The sequence below is a fragment of the Sitophilus oryzae genome, unplaced genomic scaffold (assembly GCF_002938485.1).
Source record: "Sitophilus oryzae breed Bouriz unplaced genomic scaffold, Soryzae_2.0 scaffold_1652_pilon_pilon, whole genome shotgun sequence".
Classification (NCBI taxonomy): domain Eukaryota; kingdom Metazoa; phylum Arthropoda; class Insecta; order Coleoptera; family Curculionidae; genus Sitophilus; species Sitophilus oryzae.
The window spans coordinates 63619-90927 of NW_022146339.1; the positions used below are offsets into that span (position 1 = coordinate 63619).

The window sequence follows — 27309 nt, forward strand, 5'->3', positions numbered from 1 at the left end:
ATATCACTTAAACAATTCGATTTAATTAATTTCGATGTGTTCGGTTTCATTTAAGGATGCCATTCAGCGGAAACTGTAAAATACTTAATAATATTTGACATTAGTTTTCAAGTTAGCATTTTTTAACTCTATGTTAGCATTTATGTATACTAATATATAAAATCCTTTTAGTGACTGACGCACTGATTAATCACGATCCTGCTCAAACCACTCATTTAAGAAGCTCAGTTTTCGCATACAGGTTGATTCTAGGGTGTAGAGGTTCGATAAGAAGGGATTTTTCGAAATTCCAATTCTAAGGGGGTGAAACCACCCCTCAAATATTACAATATTTTTTATTTAAAAAACGATCAAGTTTCCGAAAAAACGCTTAAACACGTAGGTACTCAATGGACATATTTTATGAAACACCCTGTATAAATTTTTAAAAAATCTTAAAATATGTAAAACAACAAAATAAAATATACGAGTTTAAGAGTTTTTCCGAAAAACTCACCGGTTTTTAAATAAAAAATATTCTAATATTTGAGGGGTGGTTTCACCCCCTTAAAGTCAATCTCTTTTCCAAAAATCAGCTTTTTACGTCAAGCGCTTTAACCAGGATCGTGATTAATCAGCCAGATTTTTCGAAGCACCCTGTATACATTTTTAAAAAATCTTAAAATATGTAAAAAAACAAAATAAAATATACCTAATCATGTTGACGTTTAAAGCTGATTTTTGGCAAACGGATTGACTGTGGGGTGTAGAGGTTCGATAAGGAGGGTTTTCTCGAATCTCAAATTCCAAGAGGGTGAAAACGCCCCTCAAATATTACAATATTTGTTATTTAAAAAACGGTTAGTCTTTCGGGAAAACGCTTGGACACGCATAATTTATTTTGTTTTTTTACATATTTTAAAATGTTTTAAAAAATCATACACGGTGTTCCAAAAAGTTGGGTAATTGATTAATCCTGCTTAAACTGCTTGACGTAAAGAGCTTATTTTTGGCAAACGGATTTTTCGAAAGTCAAATTCCAACGAGATGAAACTACCCCTCAAATATTACCAATTAAGTTATATAATAATATCGCAATATTGGTTTTCCTCATGACCTCATGCTGATATAAATATGAGAAAATTTTATCCAGTTTGTATGTTAATGGAAATTTTTGCTTTGCTTTATCATCACCATTACAAATGATTAATTCGAAGCGAACGAAGTCGCGGGTACACGCTAGTAGATGTATAAAATGAGATTATATCAAGTCTGGAAAAAAAAACAAACCAAATCAAAATCTTCTTCTTCTTCTTCCTGTGCCTTGTGCTTAGCCGCACGTTGGCGATTGTCTGTACTCTTCATACAATGTGTAGAGTGCCGTTTTCGGCTCTTCGAAATACGGTGGCTGCGTCGCTGATGTTACACCAATCCCGTATGTTTCTTAGCCAGGAATGTTGTTTTCTTCCTGGGCCTCGCCGTCCCTCTATTTTTCCTTGTAGAATCAGCTTAGGAATGTAATATTTGTCTCCTCTAAGGATATGGCCGAGGTATGAGACTTTCCTTTCTTTAACCAAAATCCAAAACCAAAACCAAAATCAAAACTTCATAATTCGGAAATTGTGGAATTTAGGTACATTATGTGTAGGGTAGACCGGGGTCGAAAGTAACAGGCGGCGAAAGTAACAACCCAAATAACTAAAACTATGCGAATAATCATGGCACTTTTGCTAGGTAGGAGAACTGGCAACACACTGCCGGCTACGATATCTCTGCATATTGGCGACATCGGCCTCAGTCTGTAGTCTGTAGTGTACACAAGCCCATATTTGTTTTCGGTGCTCTTTAGTAATATTTTTCCAGTGAGTTTGTAGTCAAACACCAAACATTCTGGCTGCAAGTGTGTAGTTCAACTTGAATGTATTTAGATATATGGGTATAATGTAAGCACTAGTGAATGACTTTTTTGCCGCGGTTCATTACGAAAAATTTAATTTTTTTAAAAAAGTATGATCGGGGACAGTTGTAACATTAGGGTCTGGGGGCGATTGTAACGTGTTACAACCGACCCCGCTATTTTTTTGCTACATTTTGGTTTGTAAATTGGATTTTTTTCTTTTCTAGAATGCGTCGTTCGAAAGTTAGAAGAACTAACCGAGGCTCCAAAGACATCGCAACTTATGAAGATGCATACGCCGATATAAAAAGCGGTATGTCTACTCGGGCAGCGGCAAAGAAACACGACTTATGTCATGTTTCTTTAGGATGGTTCAAAAATTAAAAGAAGGCACTAGAGGCACTTGGTGCAGAGAAAAACAATAATTCAGTTTCCATAGGTTATAGAGCCTGGAACAAAGTTTTTACCCAAGAGCAGGAACAGATTATGGAAGATTATATCGTGAAGGCAGCCAACATTTATTATGGTTTTTGCCCTAAAGAAATTAGAAGGTTTGCATATGAATTAGCCGCCAAATATAAGTTAGCAATGCCACCCCAGTGTGAAAGATAAGCAGATGGCTTCAGAGGACTGGTTCAGCAGATTTATGAAACGACATCCACAGCTCTCGTTACGGTGCGCACAACCAACTAGTTTATCTCGTGCGACCAGTTTTAACGAAGCCAATGTTAATTGTTTTTTTAATAATCTGGAAAAAGTTATGGACAAATACAAATTCGAAGACATATACAACGTGGATGAGACGGGCATCACCACAGTCCAAAAACCAAATAGAATTGTGACTAAAAAGGGAACACGACAAGTGGGAGCATTGACGTCCGCCGAGCGTGGAACATTGGTCACGTTAACCTGCGCGGTAAATGCTGTTGGAAATTTTGTACCCCCAATGTTTATATTTCCCAGGATTCGGTACCAGGAACATTTTATTCGGGATGGGCCAATTGGAAGCACTGGCACCGGAAACGCAAGTGGTTGGATGCAAGATACTGAATTTCTAAAATATTTACAACATTTCCAAAAATATGCATCTGCAACTATCGATCACAGAGTTCTCCTACTTCTAGACAATCATGCGTCTCATATTTCTATTCAAGCCCTGGACTACTGCTCTGAGAACGGTATAGTGGTATTGGCTTTCCCGCCTCATTGTTCACACAAGTTACAACCGCTAGACCGTTCTGTGTATGGGCCTTTAAAGAAGGCAATTAATTGTGGCTGCGATGCATGGATGCGAAGTAACCCAGGGAAAACAATGACGATATATAATATCCCATCCATAGTAACTACAGCCTTTCCGATGGCGCTGACATCAAGTAACATTCAGGCAGGCTTCAGGTGTACGCGAATATTTCCCTTTAATAGACATATATTTACCGCCATAGACTATGCACCCTCTTACGTGACAGATCGGCCTGCAGCAGCAGCTGAGCTAAGAAAAGATCAAGTTCATAAGGCAAATCCAGAAAATGTAGAAAATTACCCTACAACACCTGGCGAAGTGAGAAATAAACACGACGAAACTCCGCCACTAATACCAGTTTCAGATGAACCTGTAGCGTCAACTTCAGTACTTCTTTTAATATTTATAGGAATACATTTTTTTGTGTCTATAGGTACACGATTTTTTACGACTTTTGTACCTGCATTAAATAAATCTATATTGTTGTTGCATTGCTTAGTTTCTTTCACACTGTTACTATCGACCACGCTTAGTGTTATAACCGCCCCGGAGTTGGGGGCGGTAGTAACATTTTGCACCATTTTAATTTTTGGTTAATAACTAGTAACCATATTTATTTAAAAATCTTAATGACATGTTTTTAAATTTATAAAAGATACAAATAACGCATGAACAACCAAATTTGTTCATATCTATTATAGCTCTCCAGAAATTGGTTTTTGAAATAAAAATGTTACTTTGGACCCCGGTCTACCCTATTACGATTATGTCTTTATTTACAGGTCATTGAATATACTACAAAAATCTTCTAATGATATGCAAAAAGTAGAGTTAGGTCACCGAATTTATAGGCGAGTCAATACCCAAAAAGTGAAAGAGAAATATTCAGAATTTGATTTGATTTCTATTTATCAAGTTTCATAAATATACAGACATTTTTATAAAGATACCAAATTTTCGATTAATTTTCCAAAGAACAAAAAATAGAATTTTACTGTCCTGTAGAAGTATAAAAAGATAAAAATGTTAACTTACAGACTACCCGCTTTGAATACGTATAGCAAAAAAAACAAAACAACTTTATAGACTTTCTAAATGATGGAATATACAATATAATCTATAATCTATTAAAACCATTTAATTTTTAAATTATACAAGTTCCATAATTTCATAGTCAATTTTTCAAATTTTAATATATTATAGTTTCCTGTAACCGAAAATCTTACATGTTTGACTGTACGTTGCTAGATGGCACTGAATATCTTACTTCCAGTATAACCACCACTGTTGCCATGTGTTCGCATTATTACTGATTTTAACTTTTTTGAAATTATAATGTAGTGTCTTAAAAATTTTAAGCCGGCGCCACACATTTGGATATTTGTGACAAATATTTGTGTATTTGGCAAATATACGAATATGTGGATGGAACAAATATTTGAACAAAGCGGCAAATTTAGATAATTGCGACAAATACAAATATTTTCCGCTCGAAGTCGGTAAGCTATCACAAATCAAAGGCGCCAAATACTCTCAACTTTGACCGAATCACATATTTGCACCTTTAATTCAGACAGCTTTGCGCGCAATCTTGACGGCATCGGCGCGTGCTGGTGTCTGTTTGTGTATGTTTACTATTGTTTAGTGTGATTAGTGCGTTCACAATGGAGTGGACAAATGAGGTGACAATGGAGTTTTTAGATCTTTATGAAAATGAACCTGCAATTTGAAATGATATGCATCCGCTTCACAGAAATAGAAATGCGGTCTACGACGCGTGGCAAAGAATAGGCCCCTTGCGGGTATTTTTTTATTGTCTTAAAATGATCATTTAGACCCAAAAAGCACCTCTGCAAAATATTTTTAAAATATCTGGTGTATTAATTACGCCGTAATAAATGGTTAAAATTAAAATTCTATTCAGTTACGATTTTCGGCGACATTTTTTACTAATTTTCGAATGCAAAATGATTTATCGATACTGTATGGTACCAGGTTGCAAAAGTACGACACTTTCCACTCCTGGAAAAACATTTAACAATAGCCTATCGAAGAAAAACAGCGAAAAATCTAGCTCTAGAAAATAAGACAGCCTTAAGTTCTTCAAAAATCTATATCTACTTTTGTGAAAACCATTTAATAATTTTTGATTGAATAAGTGGTTCTTTGCTTTTTTGTTGTTGAAATTTCCGAATATTTCAGTAGAACGGCAGACTTTATTCGTTTGTCAAATTTAAAGGTCCCGGGTGAAGTTTATAATCGAAATTATGAAATAATTTGGAAATCTTTTTGGAAATAACATCGTTGGGGTGCTACATGTTGTAATTATAAAGGTCTTTAAGTAGTTTTCAGGTGAAAATTAAAGTATGTGCAAGTAGCCTATATAGAGTCCTCCATCCCAGACCTTAAAAAAAGAAAGAATCTTTGATGGCTAGATTTCGCCAGTGTCAAACGACTAAACCGTCTTCTTCCATTTCCATCGTTGTACTGTGATGATTGTAGTTCCTGAAGCAAATACCCAATTACTATATTTGACCTGATTTGGCCAATATGCGGACAGTTCATTTGTCAAGAAATAAACTAATAAACATATATATGTACAAATACATATTTGTCAAATATCCCAATGTGTGGCGCCGGCTTTAGACATTAAAGCTTTTAGGTTTTCTTTTATATTTAATTTTTAATTAAAAAAAATTGTGTGCTCTCCGTACCCAGGATTTGAAGGACATGTTTGAAAAAGTCTAGATTGAAATGTTGAAAAAGTAATAAATTATAAATTAATAAATAATTTGATTCACTTTCACAAAATTTGCATTGAAATGATCGTCAGACCGTCTGTCCCTCTATCCGTCTGCGAGGACTGTTTGGGTACCTCTATCCATGTGCCGAGTTTGGTTTCAATCGACCCATCCCATAATTAAGAAAAATACTGATGATTTCGTCCATTTAGAGGCAGCTTTTTTTGAACCTGCAAAGTTCGCGACGTTTCGACATCGAGAGCGTCATCGGGGCTACACGATGACGCTCTCGATGTGTCCTCAATTATGCCGAAATCGACCCACATTTTTCTTCAATAGCAAATCCTTAGACCTACCCTGATGAGGTTGTCGAATCCAAACGAAACGTCGTATCCAACTTTGCAGGGTGGGAGCGTGTGTACCATCGTTCACATAGCCTACCCACCAAATTTGGTCGCGATCGGGCGACATCAACTTTTGACGTTTCTTACGTCAAAACTAACTGTCACAGTGACACGCGTGGTACACGGTTAAGTTGGTCTGGGTCCAGTCTATCGGCATACCAAATTTCATTTAAATCGGACGATTTTTTCGCTATTGATGATGGGGTTTCATAGTGCACGAAACGTCCTCAAAATATCATGAAAAGATGTGGCTCTTTGAGCCCCATTGGCCACGGCCACTGACTTCCACCAACTTCCTCTTGGGTTTGTTCCTTCCTCAGTACTATTAATTTTTGCTATTATATTTATAGTTATTAGTATTATTTCTTTGATATCTTGTTCAAAATTTTAGTTTGGCAACATTGTAAGTGCGCCTTTCCAACAGAAGAACAAAAGGAAACTAGTCAGCTGCGTCGCCAGATCTATTGTATTTTCAGTAGACCTATCACTTCCAATACTGAATATGTTGTATAGTTATAATACTCTGTACTTTCATGGAAGTTAATTGAGCATTTGCAGTCTGTGTATGCTCAGAGTTTAAAGGAAAAGGGTAGAGGAGGACACTAAAATACATTTATCGACAAAGTGATAAACAAATTTGGACAGACACAACAAACTCAAATTTTTATTCACAATATTTTCTTCGCAATTTTTATTAATAATATTCTTCTTAAGTTTTTGAGTAATTTCTATTTTCGGCGTCCATGAGATTACTGATTGCATTCTAACCTAATTGATCAAAAAATGCGACTTTTTAAATTTATTATTGTACAGGTATGTGGAGCGGAAGTATAGTTATTTATGTTTTATGTTTAAATATTTTGATTTCAATATACATAGGTATTTGTTTCCCTGGTGAGTTGCAGGTTGTAAGGTCATATCTCATGGAAAGATAAATAGTGTTCTCGAAGACTATTTAATTAAAAATTAGTATATTGTTTTGAGGAGTAAGAACAATAATTTTTCGTGGCGAGGCTGTACGTTTCACATATGAGTTTGAAAATATATTTTCATACTTGGTCGTACATGAGGGCTAATGGCTAATCGATATTCGGAATTTTGGAGTTGCGCTATTGCGCCAATGTCTGCCTAACAGACGAACTTATGTGAAATATACCGTATGATCGAATAAAAACGGCGTCAGCGATGGCTATGAAATGAAGATCGCTGTCATTTTATATGTAAAATTATATTGGAAATGTCATCGATCGTCATTTCCAAGCCAACTGGACGCCATTTTTTTTCGATCATACGGTATATGGACCGGTTATCTAGTTGTCTCTAACTCGACTTCAACTCCAACACATTGCAGGGATAGGCGATAATCTGTTTATAGTTTGTATGTATATGGTGACTACTTTAGAACTACTAGTTGTTTTTGAATTTTCCACTAATTTTTGAAATATTTTATATTTTTTATTGTCAATTGTTATTCTTGTTTGTCTACTTTATTTATGTGTATTTATTTCTATTTTATGATAATTAGTGTTAAGTTTTTGTGATTCCATTTTAACGATATTCCATGCCTGCGGCGTTTTGTAATTTAAGTTTGGTAGCTATAGGGTTCTTGGTACTCGATGTAAGTTTTAATTGGGAACAAATAAATTATTATCTACTTTGAAAATCTACGTTTATTTTAATCTGCAATTTTTGTAGAATCTACTGCAAAACCAAAAATCAGTTTGGCAACGCTGCCAGTCAGTTTCGTCCGTTTTCCAGTCCGTTTTTAACGACAGTTTGTGATCGGCTGGTACAGCGTAAAGTTATTGCCCGTTTCGTTCGTGAATGCATTGAGGAAAAAATTGAGTGCAGTGAAGGCAGTATGCATTTGACGATAGTTTCGTGAAATATGGCCGTTATCCTGATTCACTATGTTTGTTTTTTGATACTGCTCGTGTGCCAAGGTATTCACAATGAGGATAATATACTAAGTGCAAATACAAGTAAGTTACTGTTCCTTGTTCTGTAGAGATAAGTAGGTACTTTAAGTGATTTTTAATTTTGCTTTAAATTTTGCCTGTGGCTCTTTGTGTTACAAAATAAATGCATAATAAAGGAATAATAATAAAATAACCACTTAGTAACTTAATCGAGTAGCAATATAACAGTTTACTATTGACGTTTACACTTTACGCAAACTGTGCTTAATAACAATAATGTCGTATCTGAAAAATTAAAAAAGAACATCTTAAGGTGTTAAAAAATTATACTAAATTAATTAATGATAATAATTAATTATATTTTTACAATGTTTTGAAGTCCATTAATATAATATTTTCAGATTACCCTGAGTAGTTAAGTATTTGATCTTCATATTTAATGTAAATATTGTTTTTAAGATAACTCTTTAAATCTGAGATAAACAAAACGGAAAGTAAGTAGATAAATACGGTATATTTTTAGGTCAAGAATTTGATGCATTTTTAGAAAACACTTACGTACATAGGTACTATAGTACTTATTAAGTTTTTATGAACGATTATTTTTTGATAAATGTTAAATTTAATAGGTATCTGCGAAGCTATCTAGTTATAATCAGACTGATATTGGACTTAATAAGAAGGCTATTACGGAATAAAATATACCTTCTTTTTTCTTTTGATATAGTCTTCCCCAAAGCTCTGATTTAAATTCTTTTTTATATATGTAGGTACTTAGATTACCATTGGGGTTGGAACCTTTGGTGTTACAACAGCAAAATAAAACACTAATTCACCACAATGCACCAATAATACACTTTTACTTTAGGGTTGCCAACCGCCCTCTATTCCAGAATTCCAGAGGACAGTTCTTCTTTCTTGATTGGTTTTACGGCCTAAGCTGCCAGGACTATACAGTCAAGAATAGTCCTCTATTTGATCTCACTGTCCTCTTTTCTCTCGCATATTGAAAAAGTTCTCTTTTTTATTTTAAGATTACCAAACGCAAAATCTAAAAAATGTGTGTGTACCTCGGTGTGTACCTATCGCCACAATGCTTTACAAAATTATTAATCTGTGTCTTTCGCAACTCCCACTCGTTTGTACAGAAAAGAAGTTCAAGATTTATGTAAAAGAAAAGTATTTATGCAAAAGAAATGTTTGTGGAAGCGATAAACATGTTTAACTATTTTATGTTTGCTTATTGTTGGCTCATGTTTTGAAAAAAGTTTTGTTGAAAATGGTTTGTTTTATTTTAACAAGTTTTGAGTATAAATGTTAAGAAAGTAAGAAAAGACCATCAATCGCATACATAACGATCGATTGACATAACTTTTTGGTAAATTCTAGACATTTGGGCGAGGTTTCAAAAAATGTTTCACCTGTGCCTCTTTTTTACTCTCTAGTCCTCTATTTTTTATTTTGAAAGTTGGCAACCCTATTTTACTTTTGCACTGGTTTCGCTAACCATGTTAGCATCATCAGCAGATGATTAAAACTGAAACCAGTTTTGTAGTAAGACACCCTCGTTTGCTATAGAATCTATGCCAGTGTTCTCTAAAAACCAATATCATGCGGTCGAACAAAAAACGGCGTCAAAGACGCCTGGGTAATGAAAATCGATGATGATTTTGGCGAGGTCAAGTCCAAGACCCATTATAAATGTCTCTTCTCACTTCTGTATACCTAAAACATGTGAAAAACTCGATATACCTAAATCGACCCAACTTTTTTTGAAAAACTTATATTTACGACCACGAATATACCTATTAGCTAAACTATACGCGAACACCCTGTATACACACAATTGCAATAATTACATAATTAGATAATTATTAGGTAGGTATATTGTTTTATTCTTTTGAAAGATACTGAGTTAGTTCTTTAAAAACCTAAAGTAAAAGTGTCATACATTCACTAGATCAACCATACCATAAACCATAACCTTAGATTAAATCGATATGAACACGGACCACGGACATTGTGTCAGACTGACATGATTCATATTTAATGCAGTCGATTCAACTAAGTCTCGACATAAGTGTTAATTGTCTTAATGAGAATGTCTAGGCATAAAACATATAAGAAATAATCCGACCTTTTTGATACGATATGTTATTGGATTGTTTTTTTTTAAGTTATATGTATAGAGAGAAGTACCATACGACCGAAAAAAACGGCTTCAGAGATGGCTTGGAAATTAAGATTGCTGTCATTTTATATGTAAAAGTGGTCATCGATTGTCTTCCAAGTAATCTTGACGCTGGACTGTAACCAGTTTTGTATGTAATAAGGTCTATTTTATCTTATCTTGCATCTACCTAATATCTAAATTGAAATCTGAATATTTACAATCAGACTGCTTTTCCCAAAACAAAATTTTTCACCAACGCCTAAACCTAGGTACCATTTGTTGTCATGTAGAATGTAGAATGTTTAGGAGGTGAGTTAATCACCGCGACCTTAGAGATCTCTGTTGTGTGTTCCCTTTTCTTGAGTTATAACGAGCTTTAATTCATCATACAGTCTTTAACACAATCCAGTATCTGAGACGGCTACACACAGTGGCCAGCTCTCCATCCTCGACATCAGCCGTACCAAAGTTCATGGCACGAACGGTCGTCGTCTCGGAGTACACAAGCACATAAGGTGTTTTGGTATTTCCCCATTTTCCCCACAGAATGTGCATTCGCCGTTGTTTCTCAGCTTCAGCTTACTGAGGTGTTCGTTGAGGAGTCAGTGTCCTGTTAGAAACCCCGTGTCAATCCGAAAATTGTTTTTACTTAAATCAAGGAAAATCTTTGATTTTTTTCGGTAGTTCTAAGGAACTTTTTTGAGTGTCTTAGACCATTGAAGGACTCCCCATTCCAGGTTACGGATGGAGTCTTCCGCTTTTAGTTGGTTTCCGCTTGGAAAACAGAAGGGTTCTGGTCCAGGTAGTGGGAGTGTTCGCTCCTTTTCTAGCTAGATCGTTTGGTTTTTCATTGTCTTCTATCCCTTGGTGAGCGGGCACCCAGAGTAGGAGGACTTTATTTTCTTCGCCTAATTTGTTCAGCTTCTCTAGGCATTCTTTGACCAACTTCGAATTGATGGTTACTGAGCTGATCGCGTTTATTGCTGCTGGACTATCGGATAAGATGGCTATTTCCTGTTATCTAAGATAAATTGTACGCATCTTTCGATAGCGTAGATTTCTGCCTGAAGGATGCTGGGGTCTTAGATGCCCATTGATTCGAAGTATTTAGTTTTCGGCCCAAATACTGCTATTCCCGAGGCTATCCCTGTCCCTGCTTTGGTTTTGGAAGCATCGTATACCACGTTATGGTATGGTCTTTTACATGCTGTCAAAGTTGTAAATTCTTAGTATGTCATCCACTGGAAGTTGGAGAAGTGGAATTTTCTTTTTGAGGTTGTTCCAAGCCCTTGACCTGAAAATTCTCCCAGTACTGTTTCCGTCAATGACCCTTCTAATCATTGTCGCATTGGCATAACTACTGACGACAACGTGCAATGGTGTTAGGTCTAGGATAACCTCCATTACTGCTGTTGGGCATGTTCTCATGGCACCTATGATGCAGATTCATCCCAGTCTCTGTACTTTGTACAGGTTTTGCCTCGCTGTTGTCATAATCGGATATATTTTTAAATATTTTTTTAATGAAAATTTTCCGAGAATTTTTCTTCATTTAGGTACTCGTTTAACAGCTACAAAGACAAGTTTCTTTTTTGAAATAAACGATAAATTTCGACAGAGATGGCCCTAAATTCACTAAATTTTATTACTTTGTAGTTGCTTGATTAGATTTTTCGAGGTGGCTATCAGCCTTATCCACTGCGATCTTTCCAGATCTATTGTAGTCCTCTTCTGATCCTTAGGTTACATACTCCAGTCTTATTCTTTTCACAAAGTCTAGCAATTTGGAGACTGAATCCTCCACATAGCTCCCTGTTAATGGTTTATCATTGTCCATTACAAATTGACAGAGCCTGCACATGGCTTTGTCTGTCAATCAACTTAGCTTTAGATGCCTATTCAGCTGATAATGTTAGTAGACCCACTACAGCTTTGAACGAAGCTTTGACTGTTTTTTGTCTTTGTTTATCTGGTCTGCCGTGAATTCTGGCAAATTTTATACTATGAACGTTTTAGTCTCTCTCTGCCCTGGTGAATTTCTCGACCATTTTAGAGATTTATTTTGGCAACCCATCGTTTTGTGACCATTCTCCTGACTGTTTTTGCAGCGATGCAGACACAAAGAGAAGCTTGTCCCATTAAAAATTATGCATTCTTTCCGATTATAATAAAAAAAATATATCATTGCCCCGAAAATCAGTTTTGATGACGACCTATTCGCCATTTAAAAAAAAACTCGAATTGACGGTATACGAAAAAAATACATTCTAAGTTTTTGGACCCCAATGACCAACACAGTATTTTTACTTTAGGTTTTTTTGTTATCTCAAGGCAACAGGTTTGAACCACCCTGTACAATTTCACAATATCCAGTGTAATTTCATCTCGATCATACTTATAAAGTAAGATCACGGTGCGAAATGTGTGCCAACACCTTATATGGCCAGATCGGCGAATTTCTTAAGGCTTTATGTATGTCTAGATTAAATTTTGTAGTTATTTTACAGAGAGGAATAACTGAAATCACAAGTATAGGGAGGTCATTGTTATGTATTAGTGTGTCTGACTTTAATGTTTTAATTGAAGTTTCAATGTTTAAACCTCGGTTTAAACACAGTAAATAGTAACAGCGAATTGTGTTGTAACAAATCTGTGAAAGATAAGCCGCGCAAATGTTATGTTGGAGACTATCATTACATATAATAATACCATTTTACAACCTGTAATGTGATTTGCCTAGACTGAGAATAAGAACAAATTACCACACATCATTACCACAGGTCATTACCACAATCGGATCAATTGTACCAAATTAGACGATTTTATCAATTCAATCAATTGCACAAAATCAGTCGATTGCTAATCCAATCAGTTTTATCAAACCAATCCAGTCAGTTAAATCAAATCAGTTAGTTTCATCAATTCTATCTAGTGATGGGATAACTCGAGCAAAAATTGGCTCGAGTATTCGATTATTGAAATAACCGACTTCGCTCGATTATGAACGAGCGATGCAAGTGACGAGTTACAAGCGACGAAAGTAAGCTATCCTAGAATGAAATAAATTAAAATCCGATTTTAATGTGACATACTCCATAAAAAGCCGAGCGAATTTTCTACATACATTGCAGGTAGCAAATTTATACAAGCGCCGTATATATGTATATTTATCCGTTGCGTATCTGAGGGACAAAATTTTACGACCTACAATGCTTTGAAATAAACTAAATCAAGCGATCAAGAGAATCATCCGTTGCTTGCTACTTGCTAACCGTTCTTGTATCATGGCTTCTTGCCATTCATCACCGAAAGAATATGTGCCGTGTGCACGCAACTTACTGCTTGGCGCTTGGAGTTAACGAGTACTTACAACAAGCGACGGGCAAAAAACCGTATTTTTAAATACGAGTGATATTTCGCTCGAACGATCACTCGGTTATTACAATCGGTTGAAACTCGAGTACTCGATTATTGAAATTAATCGGCTTTTCCCATCACTAATTCTATCAACTGCATCACATTTGATTAATGGTAGCTGATAGCAAATCAGTTGATATCACTAATTCGATCAATAGCATCATTTAAATTGGTATCGCTCATCCGCTCTATTGTACCAAAAAAAAATTGGTACTAAATCACTGGATTATACCAATTTAACTCGAATGGGTGCCCGGTGGCGTAGAGGTACAGGCTCTCGTCTACAAATCCAAGGTAGTAGATTGGAATCCTACACCCGGCATTTCATCAGCCGAGTATTTTTATTAAAATAAAAATAGTTTTGGGTACCTAGGTCGACTCAGCCTTAAATAAGTACTTGGGATTCACAATCCTGAGGTAATAATAGGCGGTTGAAGCGTAATGCTAGCCACATTACCTTCCTTCTACCTATACCGAATGGCTCTAGCATGGCAAGCTGTACCTTGCTACTCCCAAGGCGTTAAACGCTATATACGGGAGCTATTATTATTATTAATCTCGAATTTAATCAGTTAATTGTTTGAAGTAAGGTAATATCACTAATCCAATCAATTACACCAAACCCGTCATTTTTCATTCTTCATCAAATATAAACCGCATTTTGAATGTAAAATAATTGCATTAAAGCTACGTTAAACAGATTCACTTACTATTAAAGGCTCGATTAAAGGTATATCAATTGCACCAAATTATAGTCAGTATTATCTAGCGTTTCAGCATAAATTGTTTGATTGGTTATTACGGAGATAGTTAAGTAAAGCTTAATTTTGTATTTTTTTATCTGAAAATTTAATGGAATCCAATGTAATGGACCTATAAATATCTGTTGCAATGGGTTCTGAAAAGTAAGAGTGAAAGGAACTGAAATTTATCGATAGATGATAGATTAAGGTCGCGTTTTGAGAACGAATGCTTGAAATATATGAAATCATGAGAAAACGGTTCCAGTGAGTTTGGTATGTACGATGAGAGAAGTAGGTATTTGATTTAAATAAAAATTATATCTAAATAAATTATTTTTTATTATAAAGGGGAAACAAATATTTATTTGGATTTTTTTAATATATATTTATTTGTTCTAATACATTTACATTTTTCATTCGTTGCTTTGCTAGTATCTTTGCCTTTATAAATGTGAAATACTTAAGTATATTTCCTGTATTTAGTTTGTATACTTAATTGTTGTATCTATACCGAGAAAACAAGGAAGATTTAAAAAATTAACATTTATGAAGTATATAATTTACCTTTTATTTATTTGCTATTTGGGTCACGTATATTAGTACCTATATTTAGCACGCTTTAATGTTTAGTAGTACTGTTTTTCATTAATTATTTAACGGACCTTGCAAAACCTATTGCATACATTAATTTTATTCGTGGCAAAAAATTTAACGGTACATAGTGAAATTTGTGTGTCAAAGAGTAATAATATACTTACATTTTTTCTAGCATTAGGTACCTTAATAATTTAATGTAGTTGTTGTTGTTGTTACCATTAGCACAGTTCTTTTGTTAAAAAAATAATTGACCAAATTTCTATTCTAAGCAGCTTATAGCTAAAAAGAAATCAAAAAGATGAATTAGTTTGGAATTTAGTACTGTGTTCCTAACCTAGAAAGTGTATTTCATATATTTTTAAGCCAATAATAATAATAATGAATTAATAATTAACTGAATTTCGGAAGATCTTTTTTCCAATGAAACATTAATTTAGATTAATTTGCCACTGATGGGGACGATGAGCGCGATTTGATCGGCAAAACCAAGACCGACCAGTGGAAGACTTTCGCAAGACCGAGACTAAGCATGCAAGACCCTTGCGCTCTTGCGGTCTTGCGGTCTTGCATTTTTGTTTATGTTTATATGATATTTATATTGTTCAAAATTATTGTTTTAAATTGTTTCAAATTGTGTTTTCCTATTATTGCATAAACTTTGAAAGAATAAATGCTGAATCAATATGAGATATTCAAAAATACAAATATTCGTCAGACTCTAAGAGATTCTAATAAATTTTGTTAAGTTTTATTTTGCAGTATTTTTTTTAAAGAAGTGATGGGATAAAGGGATTAGAACTACATTAGAACTACAAATACTGGACACTAATAATAATTGTAAAAAAGTGTATTAGGTTTTTACTGTTCCCAGAGAAATTCAAGATAAAAAATATTCTTTTGATATCTCTTAGCAACCAATTTTTGTAGCATGTTTTAAGCCGTTGGTTTATTTTTACATTCTTCGAGAAGTATTTTTAACTCCTAGACAAGTCTGGTTCTACATGGCGTGCCTTGATATATATGTATGTATATATTTTTTGAAATTTTATAGAAATTTCTTACTAAATTTGTAGAAAATTTAGTAAGAATGTTAAAATTAGATCGAGTGTAAAAATATAAACTGTCTTTCTCTTGTGTGGACACCCCATTAAATTTTCTTTTTTATGTATTAACATATAATCAACATTTTTTTGTAAATAACTGAAATTATACTGTCTGGAACAAGATTATTTTTAAAAACATTCCAGTTATCAAAGACAAAAATGACTACATCCAAGATATACATACTAGGTAGTGTTAAGATTTTCTTAAAACTTGTTGGATAATTTTAAAAACTTTTTAATCATAAGGAGTTGTAACTCGTTATTGCAATAGACCTTTACAAAATCTCAAAAGCATGATTACAATTTCAAATACTCAGAATAACGAGTTTTTTTTAACTTCTGTTAAAACAATCTTGAACTGTGTGAAATCGCATTGAAGAAAAAAACCGGATATAAAATGTGAGATTTATTTTCAGTGATCCTTAACGTAATATTAGAAATCAGGAGGTTTCACATTTTTTCATGATTTTTCAATATTTTAGTGAATAGATACTTCTTTTTTTCGTAGCTCCTGTACCTAAAACGTGCGCTTTTCTGTAGTAGAGCCGTTTCGAAATTTTACCTGAAAGGACGCCCGCCGCGCTCAGGATACAAAAACCGGGCGTATTTATTCTCAAGGCACGTTATTTTAACATAATGGCCAGCTGTACGTGGAACTTACTTCTTGGTTAACAGATGAATTAGGTTTCGCTCCCTCCACTGTTGCCACGTCGCGTTTCGTCAAATCGAAGGGAGTTGGTGCGACGCTCAGCGAAACAACTAAGGGTTAATGAGGAGCGCGAACCCTCTATATTTCAGTTTCGTGTAATAGGAGCCAAAGCGGATGTCGAATTTAGGGTAAACGCGTGTACAGGGTAGTATTTAGCTTTATTGTACGATTAAGAAGAAAAGGAATCGATTGAATTCTTGATGAAGCATTTGATATAACGATTTCATAGTTAAAATTTTCTCTTTAAATGTATTCCTAAGACGAGGTAGGCATGTTCGATCTTCCGGTATACCGGTACCAGGACCGGTACTTTTGAAATATTCCGGTATCGGTATCGTCTTCTACAAGACCGGTTTATTAGAAATCCCGAAAGGCCGGTTTCAATCGATACCGGAAGACCGGTTTCAATCGGTACAGAAAATAGATTCATGATAATATGAAAATCAAAAAACCTGTATAAAACGATTTCGGTACCGGTTTTTGTGCAAGGCTGATTGTGTTCTCCTACTCTAGGTACCGTATGATCGAAAAAAACTGCGTCAGCGATGGCTGTGAAATGAAGCTCGTTGTCATTTTATATCTAAAATTATATGGGAAATGTAATCGATGTTCATTTCCAAGCCAACTGGCTGCCGTTTTTGTTTTCGATCATTCGGTATAATACGATCAGGAACATGCAATGTAATTTATTTTGATGTATGTTTCCTTAAACATACATCTACTTTGGTCTAGTAATCTAGTCTTCTTTTTTTAGTACATCTAAAATTCGCACATTAAAAAGTAAATCGTACATTATTATTACATTAATAGTACATTAAAAAGTAAATCATCTTACTCATGGATCACTCATGTATGTTATATAAATCAAAATGTCCGTAAAATTCAGGCCGATATTCAATAGCGTCTACTCTATTATTTAAAATATGTAAAATAGCATCTTATTTCCGCTCCATTTATATCTCCAAGAACAGCAGCTTCCATCCATTTTTCGTAATTAAAGATAATTTTGTACAAGAAAACAAGAATATGCCGGAAATGTGAACATAACAATGAGAATCTTAAGTTAGATCAGTAACGTTATAACGGTAACGGATAGATTTACGATATATTCCGAGAGATCTAATTTTATATATTTATCCTCAAAATACCGTATTTATTACGTTACCGCATTTACTTAACGTTACAGGCACGAGAACTCTCTATTTACATTTTTTAATACGGTATATAATGAGGTATCATGAAGTATATGGTATATCATCAGTATATGTTCACTGGCACAACAACCAAAACTGTTATTTCGGTATTTCCAAGATTCCGGTCCAATCCGTCTTTCGGTCCATCCGGTCTTCCGGTCCACCCGGTATACGTATATACAAGGTGTCCCAGAAATAAGTGCAAATATTTTAACTGGTAATATAGTTCAACCCCAGAAACACGCCTTTTTCACGGTTTTTTTTTCACGAAAAATTTTTTTTTGAAAATTTTTTTGGTTTTTAGTTAAAAAGCATAATTTCTTGATAATATGGCAACATAGGTAGTAGTACGGTAGAACAGAAAAGATCCAGTGGTCTCAAAATTTGAGAAAAAAAAATATATTTTTTTTTTGGAAAAAAAACCAAACCAAACCAAAACATAACTTTGATGCGTAACTTTTTTGGGGACACCCTGTAGAACTCTACATAATTTTAGAAAATGCTTTAAATTGACTTCCATAAGCTCACAAAATTTCACTTTAATACAAACTTTTGTTCTCTTTGCAAAAATCGCGTCGTATATGATGCGCCACCCTGTATAATTCGATTTCAATCAAAATTTAAATGATTAGAATATAAGCAGAATAGGTATAGCTTATGCATTAGATTTATTTAGTTCAATAAATTTACTTATTACATACATACAAATTAAAAAATCAAAAAATTAAAAGCAACGAAAAAAGATGGGTAAACATTTTAGTATTTTATCTGTAAAACACAATACAGAAGGTTTCACATTAATACATCCACAGTAATTGAATTCCGAGGTAAAAGTCTCTAGCCACTCCACTAGTACATCAAATTCGAGATCAAATTGTTTAAATTTGGATCACAAGAAAAAAAATACTAGAAAATTATGAAGATTTAACTTAATTTCTTATTTATATACAAACGCTTTTCTCGCGGTTTACCAAGACAAGAGAGTGAAAATGGCTTTTTCTATGGCTGAAATCGAACTGAAATCTGATAGGTCCTTTTTCAGATGCACTCGCTGAAACTACCAGAATCGGTTCTAAAACGATCGTCGGTCGCGTCTTCGTCCATGTGGCAACGTTAACGCGTTCGTGGTGACGTCTTCGCCTGGAACCGGATACTACATTTGCGTCCATTTCCTTTCTATCTTTGTATTTTTATATCTCCTCTTTTTTTTCGACAACAGTCGTACGGTTCACTGGCGAAGTTCATAAAACCTTTCTGTTTTTATTTGTTTTTGTTGGGCCAACCGTCTTTCTGATATTCTGTTTATAACAAGGTCGTAAGTTAGTGTTCGCCGAGACGATAGAAACTAACCTTGAATATTTATAAAATAAAAACATATTCTTATCTTATTACTGATGTTTGAAAATATTTCATTAATTAAAATTCAGAGTGTTTAAAAAAACATGTTCCATCTCTTGTGGGAAGATTCCTCACGTAAAAATAAGATTTACTTTCTATATTGTTAGATTTTTCGCGTGGAGGTACCAAAATAAGGAGGCTCCAGTTTCAGGTCTGTAACCTGACTGACCCAGACTCCTTTTCCCACCAAAAATATGCCTTCCTCATCAATACTCGTGAACGTCGCCAGACGGACCTAATCACTTTTTATAAACAATAACACATCGTATCAATTTCAAACCATGCCGCATTTACCTACTTAAAAATGGTCTCGTGATAAATAAATCTAACACGGCCAAACTGACAACATTCCGCTCTCGGAATGCATTTTTCAACAGATACGTAAAGTATTGATAAATCAATAAAATCATGCTTTTCAGAAGAGAGACATCTCGTATTTTATTAGATACCAAACAAAACATATAAGCACCGTATGAATTCATCAGTTCAGGGACGGCCTCGAAGCAAAAACTAAATTATGAGCACCGTGTAACTGCGTCAGTTCAGGGACGGCCTCGAAGCAAAATCTAAATTATGAGCACCGTGTAACTACGTCAGTTCAGGGACGGCCTCAAAACACAAATTAAATTATGAACACCGTATAACTCCGGGAGTTCAGTGACGGCCTCTAAACACAAACTTAATTATGAGCACCGTATAACTCTGGGAGTTCAGTGACGGCCTCTAAACACAAACTAAATTATGAGCACCGTATAACTCTGGGAGTTCAGTGACGGCCTCTAAACACAAACTTAATTATGAGCACCGTATAACTCTGGGAGTTCAGGGACGGTCTCGAAACACAAACTTAATTATGAGCACCGTATAACTCTGGGAGTTCAGTGACGGCCTCTAAACTCAAACTTAATTATGAGCACCGTATAACTCTGGGAGTTCAGGGACGGTCTCGAAACATAAACTTAATTATGAGCACCGTATAACTCTGGGAGTTCAGTGACGGCCTCTAAACACAAACTTAATTATGAGCACCGTATAACTCTGGGAGTTCAGGGACGGTCTCGAAACACAAATTTGGGCACCGTATAACTGCAAGTTCAGGGACGGTCTCCAAACACAAACTAAATACTTGAGCACCGTATAACTGCAAGTTCAGGGACGGTGTTGCGTGTCACTTCTAAATTAAATCTAACACGGCAAAAAAAACAGACTCACTATCGTCTAATTCCAACAATTGTTGAAAGTCATCTGGAGCCCATGCTATGGGCCACCGGCATAACTACCGGAACACTTAAGACTTTTTTTTGTGTCCCAATCTTTTGAAGGAGGTTATTAGTTATCAAAGATTTAATGAGATATAGCTCAACAAACTCGCAACTGAATTTTTGGGCTCGTAGTCCCCTACTCAACAGTACATCACTTTACAACTAACTTTGAACGTTTCATTACTTCTGCGTTTGAGGTTAAAAATTTAGCCGTCTTGGTCAAAGACCAACCTAAACGGAGAACAGCCGGTCGTCTTATGCTTGGTGATGTTAAATACAAGTTCAATTTTCCAAATTTTGTTCGGCCAATCTGCAGCTGATTTAGATTCAACGCGTAATAAATTACTAATAGTTCGCATAAATGGTTCGCTTGGCCATTGAAGCGGTGAGTGCCTGGATGTCTCAACTATGCCATATTGCTCAACAATTTCTTTGAAAATCTTGGCGGTGACAAGCGTTATTTTACAGAGAAACTGACTTTCAACAACTCTACAGGTTGTAAAGCGTTACTTTACAGAGAAAATTGCTTTCAACAACTCCACAGGTTGCAAAACGTTACTTTACGAAGAAACTGACTTTCAACGACTTCATAAGTTGCAAAGCGTTACTTTACGGAGAAACACTGCTTGATCATCATCAAATTTCTCTGGATCATCATCAATTTTTTTGCAATAAATTCTACAACCTTAAGAAAATTCAAATTTACGTTTTAAATTTTCCTAATGGCTATATCCGCACAGATAATTACAAATACTAATAATTTAATTAATCTTTTTTTTTTTACAAAATCAGCTTGCTTTCTACTACGTTCATAGTTTCCGATCTTTTTACAAATTTTTCGGAACGTCAAGTAATACTCATAGATTCAGTCAGCGTTTGAATATCTCGACTAGTGTCATTTATTCTTCTTAACAGATAAATCGAAGACAAACCTTGTAAACAAACAATGTAAATTTAAAACACTACTAACGCTTCTTTCAATTTTACACATTACCTCGAAAAATACTTTTTTCATCAAACGGTTAATATATAATTGCATTATCACAGTTTCAAGTAATTATCCTAGAAATTAATACCACTATAACATGTAGTTTTTCTAAACTTTCTGTGATATCTTTTTACTAAAACTGTCGATTAAAAGTTTTAAAAATTCTAAACTCTCATGTCGACATTTAAAACGGTACACTGTATTTTGTTGTAACAATGCATTTTAAACATTTAACAGAATACTTCTTAACAAATTGATCCATGAGTAGAAAATAAAAATAATGGTTTAGTTCACAAAAGACTTTTCTTTCAGTTGCAACATAACATTGCTTGTCGTAAAACAATCGCCTAAAAAAGAATTCGCCACATTTTTTTCTAAAAGAATATTATTTTGACAAAATGATCGTTAGCTAATTTATTTTCATTTATCTTAAGTTTCGGTGACATATTTCTGTTATTTTTTTTTCACCAGTTACCCTGTAGGCCATGTTGACAAACATTTTCAATTCGATTTCAGCTGAATAGTCGGCACCGTTGAAAAATAACACCCTTTTAGTATTTAATACTAAAATTATTAACTCATCAATATTCATGTCTCAACTCTCAAAATAAGATCGTATTTTTGTTTGTGACAATTTTAATGGATTATAGTGAAACATAAGCTTGAAATCGATACACAAAAGAAAAGTGTACAAAAATATTTGACTTCATAAAATACTGCCAAAGCACCAAATATTAAGACCAGTCGACAGGGTTTATTTAGACGTGCGTTGAGAAAAATATATAACATTTAACTGATAAGTTTCTTAGCGCTGAAATCCAATAGCTCTGGAATCGACAGAACTGGCTTCGCTTTGTCTAAAAATGCCGTAACACCAGCCTTTCTTGTGTTTTCCTTCAACCTTTACTACAAATAAATTTTATCATAAAACTTTTAATTAGTTTTGTAATACAATCGATACCTGATAAAATATCGGGGATATATATATTTTTTTGAAAATAATATGCCAATCGAATGAACTGTTTGACTAATACTTGTATTCACACTGTTCACTAACATTTTGACCTTATTGCCCACAAAAATATTACAGTTGAGGGTTGGAACCTTTGGTGTTAAACAGCAAAATAAAAACACTAAATCACCACAATACACCAAAACACTTTTACTTTTATACTGGACGCGCGTTTCGCTAACCATGTTAGCATCATCAGCAGATGATTATAAACTAAAACTGAGTTTATAATCATCTGCTGATGATGCTAACATGGTTAGCGAAACGCGCGTCCAGTGTAAAAGTAAAAGTGTTTTGGTGTATTGTGGTGATTTAGTGTTTTTATTTTGCCACAAAAATACATTTTTTTATGTGACAAAAATTCCCTTACAAGGAAATCTCTGCTTAAATCTTGGAATAAAACGCGGCTTAATTTTTTTTTAATCAACTTTAATCTATTTTTCCATTGTATGTGGTTAAAAATTATTCAATAATAATTAAACAAGTAGTTTCTAAATCATAACTTCTTTAAGGTTTAATACTAGGAACTATTGAAAATTGGTTTGAATATGGCAACTAAGACTATAAAACTACAGAAAACTCTACTAAAACGACGGAGCTATAAATCTAAAATTCTGTTCTAAAACCTATATCATTATCCTGGTTAAAATAACTTTATTTTTCGCAAATTTAACGGTGTTAACTACGTATTTTGATTTTAAATATAACTAAACCTTTTCTCAATATTTGCTGACAATAAACGGCATTCCTCTTAGTATTTTTACCTTAATAAGTTCAATTAAATCAGCATCTGAACAATTAGCACGGAAAAAAAATTAATTTCTCAAGTTTTATGCGTGCGTACTCAACTTAACTATGAGTATGGCAACTTTAAAATTGATCATGGGCTTACCCAGATTTTATTTTTTTGTTTCGGAAAAGCAGCTGAAAAATATGTTTTAAAATTTTCCCATGTATCGTGAGCGGGTTTCCATGCCATGAAAGATCGTTAGCAGATTCAAGTAAAAATGGGCAATTCTACTTACGATTTCCCGATCGGACCAATCAAATTCAGTTTTTTTACCAATCTATTTTTACAAACCAGCAAATCATTCATATAGGCACAGTTTCCAATGCCGTTGAAGATCGGCACAGATTCGCTAGCAGCACACACAGCCATTGTTAATTTAATTAGCACAAAGTCACATAAAATCCAAAGGCACACGAAAAGCACCCGGGTCTATTACCCCACACCTGATGTTAGATTTTTCGCGTGGAGGTACCAAAATAAGGAGGCTCCAGTTTCAGGTCTGTAACCTGACTGACCCAGACTCCTTTTCCCACCAAAAATATGCCTTCCTCATCAATACTCGTGAACGTCGCCAGACGGACCTAATCACTTTTTATAAACAATAACACATCGTATCAATTTCAAACCATGCCGCATTTACCTACTTAAAAATGGTCTCGTGATAAATAAATCTAACAATATTAACATAAGTCTGTGCTTTATTTCGTAGCTATAGGGGGTTAAAACCTTCTGTTTTTTTTCGATTTATTATAATTTTGTTTCAATCGCCTGTTACGATTCGAATGAAATTTGGAGGGTGTAAGTTACTTTAAAGTTTAATTCAGAACCTCGCAATTAGTGGTTTCAATTAGCGTAGAAGAGAGTTTGTTCTTTTAATTTCAATGTAAGCATTCAGAACGTCAAAATTAGTGGTAGGCATTTTCAATTAATAGAAACCCAACAAACATTTGAAGTTAAAAGTACGTTAAATTAACCACCTGGACTATTATTGACCAACTGGAAATTGGTCGAAATTTCCAAGAATTGACGTTAACATTCCCAAAGTGGGGAATAAAACTAAAGTAATTTGGAAGTTAAAAACAGGTTAACAGGTTATGCTGTCTTGTATGAAATATGGGCTACGAAGTCAAAAATAACCGACCTGAGGTCATAACATGGTAAAATAGTGGTGAATTTTTCTAAAAATAGTCCTAATTTATACTACATACCTACATTTTAACATAGGAAAGAAAGAGAAAGAATAATGTAAAGTATTTTTCTTTTTAATATGTGTATGTAAATGAAATTCCTAATAATCAACCAGGAAGAAAAAAAGTGTAATAACTAGCATGGCCGTTTAAACATTAATCCAATATGGATGAAATACCTACATATGTATATGCACTTCCTAGTAAATGTAAATAAGTTATTGGTAAGAAGAGGATTACTGGATTCCCAAGATAATTATGTCTGCGGAGAAAATTTTTCTGTGAGATGTAAATATGATAGGCCCTAAAAAATTATGCGCCATTAAAATTTTATGTATTTTCAACAATTAATTTTAGAATAAATCGTTATTTTCAAGGTTCTAACCTAATTTTTTTTCAGCTAACTTCCTTGGTACACTTTTATAGTTCTTATTTAGTTAATTTAACTTGTAGGTAGTATTATTCATAAACGTCTGTTTATTTTTCTCAATAGTTTAGAACAATATCACAAAAAAATATTTTTTGAAAACAAATTGGATAATAAAATGGCCGCTGATGGTGTTTTTAACTATTCGTCTATGAAGTTAAGTTTTCCATAATTTTAAAACCTTAAAGTCCGCTTTCTTTGTATGAAGTTAAGATTTCTTTAAATTAATAACCTCAAAGGTGAAGATTTCTTGCTTAAGGTATTTTTCCTTCGAGGTGCAAGTTAAAAAATGAGCTATATTAGGTCGAAGCTCATTTCTCGAAGTCTTGACTACATTATTGGAGTATCGCCGGTAAAACAGAAAACTTTTATTTTCTTTGAGTGACAGTGACAGTGGACAATGATATTTTATGCTAAGTTCGGTAATTACATCTTCGAGCAATCCGATTAACTTTTTTTTCACAGTAATCATGTGTCCTAAAATGAGAATCTTTAGAGAGTTACGTGACATGTCAAATTTTTATCCTTTTGCTGGCCGATGCAATTACCGAACTGGCCTAAACTAGAACACTTACTAACTAGAAAACTAAATTAGTTTTCTTTGCTTATTATTTTTAAAAGTTTTGTGTTTTGGGATTGTGAGTGTAATTACAGAGGACTTTTTGTTTTTATTGCACATAATGGACACGTTTAAGATTGTGGGGATAATAAAAAAGAAACGCATTGAATATTCTTTCGAAGGTAATGTGCTATGATGTAATAATCCCTCGAAAACTTTTTTAAACGGAAATCACCCCGAGGAAATTAAAAAAGGTAATTTTTAACTTGCCGTATGTCTGACTTTCTTCCAAGTCCAAAAACTAAGTTACAACCTTTGAAGCATAATAGCGACTTATGAGGTCGAAATAAATTAAATTTTCAACCTAATTTAAAAACCAAACAATGCCTTCTACCCTCGAGACAAATTTGAGGTTATAATAAAGTAACATTTGACCTACTTTAAGTCCCTGTAGTCGTGTAGTCTCTGTAGTCAAGACAAAAAATGAAGTAAATACTAGAGGGACCATTTTACGAAAAGAAAAAATGCCCTCAATAGGTTATCAGTAACTAGATTTTAACAATGCCAGCTAACTCCAACGTTGCTACTTTTCAAAGGCATAATTTTAGGTTATTATTAACTAGTTTGCGACCTCATTTTTAGATTTCTTGCACTTTATTCCCTACAAGAAATTTATTAAGTTAAGTAAAATTCAACCAAATAGTGGTTAATTTTCCGTGGTCAATGGTTTTTTCTCCTTCCTATGCTACTTGGGAAAAGTTATCAAAATTTTAACTTTTCCACTAAATATACTTCAAAACTTGCGAGAAATGTAATTTTGCCCTTGGTTATCTTCCGCCAAGAAAAATTGTGGTTAGAAATCAAAAGTTGATTGTTTTATACCTAAGCTAAATATTAGGATTTCTCTATGGATACAACTGACTAATGCAAGCTGTTGCCAGGATGTTCTATTAATTTTAATTGTGTTTTTTAAACATTGTAAATGATCGTAAATTAAAATGTATAAAGTGTAATAAATAAATTAATTATTTTTGTAAAACCAAAGGTTCCAACCCCCAACTGTACTTACTCTATTTAAAAATAGTTCTTTGCTTCCTGTATTGTTTACTTGCTTATACTAGTTGAATATACTCACATTCATTTTCATTCTAGCACTTTGTTATAATCTCATTGTTTTTACCATCCGAGACGCACTGTGCTGCTTGTACCCTAATCTAAAAATAAAGCAGGAACACTTTAGCGAACAACGATCGGTCAGACTTCATCGGTTTCCGCATTCTTTTCACGCTTCAATTTAATTCGCGACAGTATCAATTTCAGGCCTGTATCTCTATTTCTATTTAAATTCACTGCTCGTATACGGTCGCTGCCTTAAGAGCCTAGTTTAAACCAACGGAATAGGTCGCTCTCGTTATTCAATGGCTTTCGAAAGGAAATACAAATTGAATTATAGCAAGTAGTATGAAAATAGTATATTGTTTTGTTAGGAGTAAAAATGACACTTTTTGTGGCGAGGCTACACTTGTTAGGAGGCATAAAAAGTCATTTTTACACCGAATAGAACATGCTGT

The 27309-nt window shown here is 34.1% G+C and overlaps 2 protein-coding genes across 2 annotated transcripts in view; both read left to right on the plus strand.

Moving 5' to 3' along the window:
• The first annotated feature begins 2492 nt into the window (after window positions 1–2492).
• Window positions 2493–3928, plus strand: LOC115880724. Its single transcript, XM_030898003.1, has 2 exons — window positions 2493–3503; window positions 3899–3928. Exons 1-2 carry the CDS (start codon window positions 2493–2495, stop codon window positions 3926–3928), a joined length of 1041 nt encoding a protein of 346 aa, XP_030753863.1.
• Window positions 3929–8034: 4106 nt separating this feature from the next.
• LOC115880730 (disintegrin and metalloproteinase domain-containing protein 12) overlaps window positions 8035–27309 on the plus strand; it is a 195392-nt gene continuing 176117 nt past the window's right edge. Inside the window, exon 1 of the mRNA XM_030898009.1 lies at window positions 8035–8243. Within this exon, the coding sequence (XP_030753869.1) occupies window positions 8150–8243 (94 nt within the window). The 5' untranslated portion in view covers window positions 8035–8149. The remainder of the gene's footprint in view (window positions 8244–27309) is intronic.

Excerpts from the sequence above, each read along its gene's own strand:
- LOC115880724 (XM_030898003.1), top strand. The coding sequence starts at position 2,493 with ATGGCTTCAGAGGACTGGTTCAGCAGATTTATGAAACGACATCCACAG. Across the intron at positions 3,504-3,898 it reads AACCTGTAGCGTCAACTTCA|GTCATTGAATATACTACAAA; the intron begins GTACTTCTTTTA and ends CTTTATTTACAG.